The 10562-nt window shown below is 37.5% G+C and overlaps 1 protein-coding gene across 1 annotated transcript; it reads right to left on the reverse strand.

Moving 5' to 3' along the window:
• Positions 1-2559: 2559 nt before the first annotated feature.
• On the reverse strand, positions 2560-10084 carry LOC108969335 (serine/threonine-protein kinase STE20-like; the record flags this gene model as incomplete). The annotated part of the gene is made up of 4 exons (XM_018933981.1): positions 9658-10084; positions 6605-6916; positions 4110-4443; positions 2560-2589 (listed from the first exon to the last, which is right to left on the reverse strand). Coding segments are annotated over exons 1-4 (1103 nt in total), but the record flags the coding sequence as incomplete, so codon positions are not given.
• Positions 10085-10562: the final 478 nt, after the last annotated feature.

A 10562-nucleotide genomic window follows, 5' to 3' on the forward strand; every position in this document is an offset into this window, starting at 1 on the left:
TGCTTATGAAAAGTTTTTCTGGGAAAAATCGTTGGCGGGAATTACTTTGAAGACGACAAAATAAATATTGCTGAATATTTAAATATTTTGCGTTTTATTTACAATTTCCGGATACTTTTTTGGCACAATGTATGCCAACTTTTAGAAAGATTTTCTTAAAAATGTACGTGGGTACATAATACACATGCACATATATATAGAGCATTCCCTATTAAATACGTATTTGCTTTTCTCTTTTCTCGAATGCTAAAAGTTGACAGTGACGAAGGCTGCTGCGAAGATTTGTTCAAATATTATGATTAAGTGGACACATGTTGAAGGCAAACAAATCAAATAGGTTTGGCAGTACGGAAATAGCAAAAACAAGAAACCAAGAAACGAAATAGAAATAGAAACGAAATAGCAATGATTTAAAATACAAAAATATTACGAGTTTTAACAGATACAGGGTCCGCCAAGAAGAACGACGTAAGTTAAAATGGAATAAAACACGAAAATATGTTAAACTTGGACTAGTTTTTTTTTTTTTATTTTGTTATGCAGATAGTTTTATGCCATATATGATTTGAACAAAATGTCGCCTAAATGGTCATCACAGCTCGTTTGCGTATCTCGAACCGTTTACGCCAATTTTTGATGAACCGGAGTTGCATTTAGGCAGGAATTTCAGCTATACAAGTAGTGTGCTGAATGTTGAAGTCGAGTTCCCCGTTGCTGTTTGATTTTACATATTATCTGGGAAAGTACCCAATCGTCTGATATTGGCGATCATTTAACTATTTATCAAAATTAGCGAGCCGATGTTTATTCCATGTTTAGACGTGAGACATGAGGTGGCACAACGTCTTGTTGGAAATAGAGATAATCTGCTTCGATTTCATCAAATTCCGGGGAAAGATTTTGTCAAGAGCATGCTATACCGCTATTGATGGTAACAGCATTTCGTGCCTCATTTCGAAAGATATTAGGACCGATGATGCCGCCATACCGCAATCCGCACCAAACAGTAAGTTTTTGGGTATGCAATTGCGTTTCCTGACCCACGCGAGGTTTGATTCATTCCAATTCTGTTGGTTGGTGAAGCTATAAAGCCAGGCCATCAGATCATATGCTTTTCGAATTTCTGGATTTTCCTTGAATTTGTATAATAATCTTCAACAATTCTCCAGGGTTGTACCAAAGTGTTGAAATTTCAAACCTGACTGAACACACAGACGAAATTTGATTAAAGAAATTGACCGCCACGAGCAGTCAAAATCACATATCCCTATTGTTAGACGCTGTTTATGTATGAATATAGAATTCTTAGACTAATTTCATCCCAAAATCTGAGTTTGGTTATCTTAGGTGATTGGAACTCAGTTGAATTTTACGGAAATACACAATATGGTCACTTGTACTGTCTTATGCAACAGCAGAGTTTCATAAGAGACCGAGCTACTCGAAACGCGAGCGAGAGTCATAAACAATAGCAATTTCAGACACATTCGGTACGTCTTAATAGAAACATGCTCTCAAATCATCGTATCACATTCACTAAGAGGTGGGCTTTGTTCTCTATATAAATCGCCGTTTTATACAATTAACTTAACTTTTATCCAAGAACTGTATGCTTTACAAATCTAGCAGATAACTATATTACTTTGTGCTGATCCAAAGGCAGAGTTGCGAGATTTTTCAAGGAGGTTTTTCTCTCACTTGTAGTGAAGGGTACAAGGTAGTGTTTCTCCTACGTGCTAGCAGGACCTTCGAAGATTTTCCTTTACCCGATGAGTACCTAAAACTTTTATTAAATTTTTTTTTTTTTTGTAAATTATGCGAAAAATGTACGCAAATTCGATTTGTTTCGGGTACATATTTCGATAATAATATTTCGAAGAAATGAAAGTAAAGCTTGCTTCAAGCTCTACACATTGAAACTTAATGAATATTGCAAGCACTTCGTCATGCACAGTTATGTACTACGGCAAATAAGGTTTACAAAAACAAAAACGCTAACAATGAAATATCGTCAAGAGCATGCTTTAATACACTTAAGTGCACATTCTCTGCAAACGCATTGGTGTTGGTGTATTAGTAAAGGAAAAGGAAATGCCGCAGGCGTGCACAAACACACACACGAGCACATCAAACCGTTATGCATCATAAATTACATCGATGGAATATAAATTGTTTCGTTGCATGTTTGGATGTTTGCAAATTGGCAAAGTATGATGGACTCATGGACTCGTCAGAGTGAGGAAAAGAGGCGGCGGCGGTGGTGGTAGAGCGGTCAGCGCACAAATAAATAAATAAATAAATAAATAACTAAATAAATAGTTAAAAATAATAACGGAAAATCGAAACATCAGCTGGAGTTAGCTTTGTTAGTCTTCAAATATTCATGAAATTAATTTGAAAAGCATGGTTATTCGGTTATTTGATTATTCGGTTATTGGCGTTGTGTTGTTTATTTGGTATACGTGTGGGTGTACAGCGACAGCGTTACAGAGAGCGAGAGTGAGAAAGTAATTACACACAAGCAACCATTCAAATTGATAACATAATCTAAATTATTACCATATTCTAATCCGTGGTCGTAGTATTGGCCTAATTCGGGGGTAGAACGAATGTGAAAAAACAAATGCGATTGATGATTTCGATTTCCGATTTTTTTTTTTTCAATTTTCGATATTGGATTTATTTTTTGTTTTTGGTTTGTTGATTTTTTGGTTGATTTTTGAGCAATTTCATTTTGCATTTGTTTTTATTTTTTTGTTAGATTTTTTGAGGTGTTTGGTTGGCGAGTGAAAATAAGTAGGAAAAAGAAAGAAAAGAAGAAAGTATAGTATATAAAATTATGCAAGATTCTTGTTTAATTGCAGGAAAGGCTTCGCATATTGGGCATTGCGTTTTTTGGTTAGTAAAAATGTGTACAAAGTTCAATCGTTGTTTTTCTTTTTGTTTACTAAAATGATTATAAAATCCGTGACACAGAGGGCAGTCGCAAAAATTAACCGTAAAATATATATGCAAGGAGAGGGAGGATTGTTCTTAGAATATATTAAAAGGTAAGTGGACAAAAACTCTGTAAATTGGAACAACTACGTTGCTTAAGGAGTTTGTATATTTTTTTTTGGTGAACCGAGTTAAAATTGGAAAGTAAATTTTAATTAATTTATTTTACAAAAATTATGGTGTTTTTACAATTTTGGGTTAAGTTTCAACACTATAATTTTTATTTACTTAAAATAATTATTTTTTAAACTACATTTACATGGATTTTTTAGATTGAAAATGGAGTCCGTACAAAGCCATTACCACTTTGATGCGATCGGTATGAGACTATGTGATCTCACTGAGCACGCAGAAATGTAAAATATATCAAGGCCCGATTGTGAATCAAAGGCATAATTTAGCTTGAGATATGAATAATCATATGAAGACAAGAAAAAACAACAAATACAAAAGATTCCTCAATAACTTTGATCGGTCAGTTTGTATGACAGCTGTATGCTATGGTGCTCCGATTTGAACAATTTCTTCGGAGATTGTATTATTGGCTCAAGCAATAATCTGTGGCAAATTTCATAAAGATAGCTCGTCAATTAAAAAAKTTTTCCATACAAGTAATTGATTCGGATTGTTCAGTTTGTATGGCGGCTATATGCTATAGTGAACCGATATCGCTCATTTCATCAAATAAGCAGACTTTTGGTGAGTAAACACCGTGTACGAAATTTCAGATTGATATCTCAAAACTAAGAGACAAGTTCCCATAAATGTATACAGACAGACGGACATTTATAGAGTCTCATACGCTTCCTTTTGGGTATTACAAACATCGTGGCAAACTTTATACACAAATTGAAAAATCTGACACAAAAATTACTATCTTTATTCATAGTCATGTGATCTTAAGTCAAAATTGTAAAAACACTTCAACTTTTTCAAGGCATAACATCACATGAGAATATATACATTAAAAGATTTCGTAAAAATTATATGTTTTTTTATAAATTTCAAATTCCTGCATTATGCCTTGAATTTCACCTATTTTACTTAACTTATACCCACATATGTACATAAATGAAGGCTACCCGCTCCCGAAAATGCCCCCATATACTTACTTGAGCGAATAACTGTTTGTTGCGTCTTGACGCACCACCAGCGGGCGCTGACTGGCCGATGTTGCTGGACCGCCGCCGCCACCACCTTGCTGCACATTGCCATTGGCATTGCTGTGGTCCTGTGTGGGCGTGGCCGGCGATGAGGTGGACGTTTGGCCGGGCTTCTTCTTCAGCGCCGACTTGAGAGGAACTGCATTTGGTTTTGGCTCTTTGGCTGGAATTTCCTCAACGCGCTGTGTATCGACATGATTGGGATGTAATGATTGTTGTTGCTGCCGCAACTGGAACATATACTCCTCATCCGAGTCTAGCTGGTCGTCGTCAGGCTCTTGATCTGTGAGAATAAACGGTTTGAAAGTAGAATAACAAATGCGAGAAAATGCGGAAAATCAATTAAAAAAAAAAAAAACATGAGTGTAGACAAGTGTGCGCTGCGATAACAGTACAAGCAGTGGTGGAAAGACGACATTGTTTTCAAATGACGCCGTATTTATGAGCGTTGCAACGACAACACTGTTTGGGCATCATTAAGCAACAACTTATTTATGAGCAGTAAAAGTGTCGCGTTTAAAGTAAAAACGGTGGCAAAGCCTACCTCCCGCTTAATAAAAATTTTACAACTCAAAATATCACGCTCTTAAATGCGAAGAGGCTCTTAATGCTACGCCTTTGCTATGAACGCTAGCGTTGGAATGAGCGCTAGGCAAAGCTGCAGAGGTAGAGTCCTCCATGAGGCGTCACTCGAAGCCGTCATCAACACTTTGGCGGTAAAAGGTTTACGCGCGCATTCAGTTAATATAGTATTGCGCAATAAAAGCCGCCTTAACAAGGCTCGCGAAAGAGTCACGACAGGATAATGAAACAATGCCATGCAGAGGCATTAACGGCACGTGGCCAAATAGGTGAGTAGWGTGTAAACAAGTGTAGTTAGCATACAAACATATAACGGAAACATAAAGCGTGTTCAGCAGGAGTTACTACGGATACACTACGAGACATTAAATGAGGTGTAAAATGAGTTTTACAGGCATATTTAAGTAATTAGAGGAAAAATTTCACAATCTTTGAATCTTATTCTTAAGTAATAATTAAAAAGTCTTAAACAATAAATCTAGTTTTGGTTTATATACGTAAAATGTGGCTCCAAAGAGCACAACAGTCAATTAGCGGATTTTAATTAATTTGCTAAATCTCATTGTGACAAAAAAGTACCCGGAAATTGTAAAAAATTGTTCATCAATATTTATTTAGAAGCCTACAAATTAGTCGTCATCAGATGTAATACACTTATGCCAACGATTTTTCCAGTCCAGTCGAAACACTTTTCATAAGCACTTTTTGAGATGGCCTTCACGTCCTTCAGTGTATCTTCAGTGTTTTTTGTTTTTTCGATTTCGATTTCGATCGACTGAGAACGGATTTCACGGAAAGGCAATTTTAGTTTAGAGAACAAAATAAAAATCACACGGAGCGAAATCTGGTGAGTACGGTGGTTGACCCACGGTATTCGTTGCGTTTTCGGCGGTATAAAGATCTTCATTAATGTGGGTTCGGAAGTCGCATGATCAAGCATGTCCGAAGAGACCTGTACAATGTACTCTTTTTGAAAAAACATTCAGCTTTAACGCGTTTCATATCCAAAATATCCAAAAAAAAAAATCGTTCGAACGGCATCGCGAGAGATGTCGAGCTCTCTAACACTTGACTGAGGATTTTCAAGCACATATCCTTCACTTTTTTTAATATTTTCATCAGTTGAAGAGATCGAAGGTCGTCTAGAACGAGGTCGGTCTTCAACGATCTCTTGTCCGTCTTTGAAGGATTTGTACCGCTCGTAGACTTGAGTTTTTGGTAAAACCGAATCACCGTAAGGCATTTCCAATATTCTCAAGAAAAATGATTAAATATACAAAATTTTAGACAAATTCTGTGTTCGACATTTTTATCCATTCTGATAACCGCAACGCACTACAAAGGTGTACCGACTTAGGCAGCTGGTGTAAACAAAGTGCTTGACAGATCGCGCTCATATTTGGAATAGGAATTAAGGACGGTACTATCAGCTGAAATTCCATTTGTCCGGGAAAATTAATTATAATTTTCGGTTACTTTTTTGTCACATTGTTTTTGATTTCAATATTTAAAAATATATTTAGCACAACAACACTTTTCTCCGCTGCTTACTTAAAATCGAGCAATCAATCTTAGCCGCGAATAACTTTCCTCATCACGAATCGCTGCCTGCATGAAATACATATACATATGTATTGTAAATAACAGTACTGTTATTCAATACGAGCAAAAGCTGCGAGATTTATTGCAACGCTTTATCGAAATTATCGCTTCGCCTCGCCTCGCCTTCATCGCTAACACCAGTCAATAAACAACGAATGCCTGCGGCAGCATGCACTTACACACAGACACACAGACACATTTACATATGTCTATGGGCTGTATGGTAAATTTGTTTAACAATTTATAACCGTTATGCCTACCGTCATAATCATAATCCTGATAACCTTGATCATTCATCGCACCCGGCCCATGAGCGCGCCCAGCTATCAATGTTGGACTCGGTGTTGAGAACATGGGCGGCGGTGGGATTGGACCAATCTCGGACACTGGTATCGGTGGTTCTGGCAACTCGGAGAGCATAACACCGCCAGCCCCCACATTGCCGCTGCCGCCTCCGCCGCCACCGCCACCTTGGCGGTCATTCGTCATTTTACCATCGGCCGTGTACGGTGGCGGTGTGCTGCCGGGCGGTCCGCCGATTACATTGTTCACTGCAGCGCCGCCATCGGGATCTGAAAGCGTACAAAATGGAAAAAGAATAGATGATAATAAGCGCAGGGAAATGAGTGCGAGAGAGCAATACAAATATACTAGTATAATTTACAGTTATGTAATCAAGTGAATTCGCTGAAGGATACACACATATCTAGCTATAAATAATATGAGTTMGAGTAAAGAGTACAAGTTATAGCTTACAAAAGTTAAATTTATATACGAGAATAGCCATAAAGTGCTTTATTCAATATACGAAATGCTTAAAATTATATTTTTCTCCTTCTGCAAAGGGACTGTTTATCTCTTAGAATGATTTTCATATATTTGGTGGAGAATTTTCTTTCATATTATGCTAGTGGATCCAGTCACACGTTGCTGTGGTATACATTTTTTTACTATTATTCAAATAATAAGCTATTCAATACAGTGACATTTTTATTTACGAATAAAGACGTTTTTTTTCGTATAAGAATCCAAGAGATTAAACTTGAGGTTTAATTTTGAACATGTTTATACAAATAAATTTCATTGGAAAAAATAACAAATTTAAGACTGCTACCACCCTTTTCGTCCAGTTTATAGAGATGTCCGCTTAATAGAGCGCCCATTTAATAGAGCTTTCGTTATATTTATTATTTTTGGATTATTTTTATTATCCTATCTTCTAAGTTGAGTCGAACTGGGCACAGTGTGCTAAATTTTGCTAAAATCSATTCAGKAGTTTAGGAGTACATGGCGGACAAATGTAATTATATATTTTATTTTAAGAGCATATTGTTTGGTTTGATATATTAGGCTGACTCAAACTGTGAGAGGTATTTTAATTTCTATCTATTGCCATCTCTATTTCCATTCGCCTACTAAACTCAGCCAGCATCTTCCCACTATGAAGAGTCTGCGAAATTCCATTGAACAACTACAGAAAAATATAGAACGCAATCATATACACGGCCACCACAGATTACCATCAGCAACTGCAGCAAGGCTGGTCAACTCCACTTGTCCCTAATTTGGCTTCATCGTCACAGGAAAATGTTCGGCATTGAATAAGCAGACAAGTTGTCAAAGCTAAGAGCTTCTTTAGACGAATTTCCAATACCATGCCAATACCATGCCCACTGACAGTGATCAAAAATAACTTTATATGCATTTAGATCTCAGAGTGGATGGAACTCAATAACAAACTGCAAAATAACAAATTAGATATGTGCCAAATACGACAGGAATAGAACCAAGAACCCACTATTTGGGTACAGAAATAGCACATACAGACTTACAGGTGCTGTAAAGGAGCAGTGGCCTTTTGGAGGGCATGCGCTAAATATGGATTTGCCTTATAACAATATTAGCCACAAGTGCAAGATAAAAGAGAATACGGAAACGGTGTTCTAGTTTTTCTGCGGAGCTCAACTCTATCACAAGCCCCACAGAAAATACTTCGAACCTATCAGGCACCAAACCTTGAATGGTTGTCCACAAAATTCATTACGGATATAAATAGTTTCATTACGTGCACCAAATAGTTCGAGCGTAACGATGAAACGGAACAGCAAGACTATGAGATATTACGATAGCTCAGTGAAATGGCGCAATCAGCATTCAGAATTAGGTCCATTATGGTAATATTCCTAACAACCTGTTTTGTTTGGTAGAGATGGCTGGATCTGGTCCGGTATTTCATAGTAGCTTCGAACTCTACGATACCTCGATATTGCCTAAGGAAAAACTTTTTATCACGTGCATACTAAATTAATTGTAATTATTCAATACAAGTATCTCGCAATTATAAAACAACGCCTGCAGCCACTCGGACTAACAATAGGCTCATATTGTATATTGTATATAACAATTATCACCGATAAATGATATTCTGTCCATTAGTCGACATTTTGTTTATTGACTCATTCATCTTCTTGCTTCCTTGCAACATTTGCATCCACTACACCACATAGTTCGGCGAAGAAGCATGGAGCCTTGCTTAAAGCGCAGCTCGTTTTCAGAATCACCTACAATTTTCACTTCTTCCTTGAACATTACGTAACGTAACTACTTGTTTATGCCAGCGAATTGCGCAATAAAATGCTTAACACACACAAAATGATTTATTCCTCGCCAAGCATAATCGCTTTACTGCAGTTTTATGGCTCAAAAATGCAAATAGTGCAGGCAATTTTCATAATTGAATTGCACTCTGTGTGAGTGTGTGGGTGTGTGCGTGTGTGTGTGTGTGAGTGGGCGAGTTTTGTGTAAATATTTACAAGACGCTTCGGGTTAATTTTACGGGGAAAAAGATATTTCAATTAAAATTAGCACCGCGTTGGAGATCCTCTCTTATTTTCAATGCCAAGGTCACATGTACAGACACTTATGAGTACATTTATGTATGCAGCTTAATTCCAAATGATACTGGCTAACTTATTTCTACCCTCAAATACCCAAAATAGCTATAGAGGAAGGTCTGCTTGCTAGGAAAAGCTCACCAGCTTTCAAATTGCTAACTACAGAGTGAGTTCATGAGCAGTAGGAGAGTGTGAAAGGAAGAGAATTTGAGTGTGTGTGTGGTTTAGTTGTTGTGAGTTGAACTATGAATGTTAGGCAATAATAGCTGAGGTCACACGCGAGTATGGTGAGTGAATATTTAGCAGGGTGTTAAGTGGCGAGTACAAATACACAGATACAGTTTGGTCGTTAGTTCGAAAGTCCTTAAATGCAAAACAAGTGTGTGGTAAATGCCAAAAATGTAGTGGCAGCAACTTACAATGCTCATTATGATAACAAATGTTTACGCGACGTGACACCTTGCCGGTGCCGAGCGTATTGGGGCGTTCCAATTTGGAATTCTGCGTGCGTGGAGCGCCGTCATRCTGATCACGACCGCCGCTGTTGCCACCATTCCCGCCACCGCCAACGCCAACGCCACCAGTGACGTGTGTCASGTGGTTGTGATTTGATTGCGCGCCGCCATTGCCACCGCCGGGTGGTGGCAGCAACGAACTCTGACCTGATGGCTGTTCGGTATTGGGTGATAGCGCCGCGCCATTGCCACCGTATGGTGCATCAGTCTTGTCCTTTCTGGTTTCTGTGGGCGAGAGAGAAAGTACGGCGTAAGAGATCTGCTTAATAAAGAGTTCGAAGCAGTTTGGCATAAGTGATATATACGATAATGTTGGCACACTCTTCGACATTATTGTACAATGAACATTTTTCTGCACTGTAAGTAGCCAGGAAGAGATTTCCGTTTGGAAATTTTGAAAGCATTTTTAAAATTTTTATGATAGTGATCTGTTAATTTTAGGCGTGAGTTTTAGACGTGAAATAAGTGTAAATTCGAATTTAGTTGCCAACGGTTACCTGAACTCAGTGTCTGGATATTTGCCATTCATTTAACTCACTACCAAGTAGTTTACAAGTTAGCTAACAGTTAAGTATATTAGGAAAAATATGCTGTAAAGACTGCATTTCAACGAAAGATAAACAAAAATTTCTCACTTAAAAACCACACATTAAGCACTCTCGGTACAAACAAAAATATTTATTACATTATTTTCATTGTAATTATTTTTAGATATTTCTTCTGCTTGTCTCAATGCTGTGCAAGCCATTTGATATTTGTGTGCAACTGCGTTTATTCCCTTCCTGCCACTCAGTAGTAAATGGGTGCAA

This window comes from Bactrocera latifrons, unplaced genomic scaffold, assembly GCF_001853355.1.
Source record: "Bactrocera latifrons isolate USDA-ARS-PBARC rearing strain unplaced genomic scaffold, ASM185335v1 scaffold_1043, whole genome shotgun sequence".
Classification (NCBI taxonomy): domain Eukaryota; kingdom Metazoa; phylum Arthropoda; class Insecta; order Diptera; family Tephritidae; genus Bactrocera; species Bactrocera latifrons.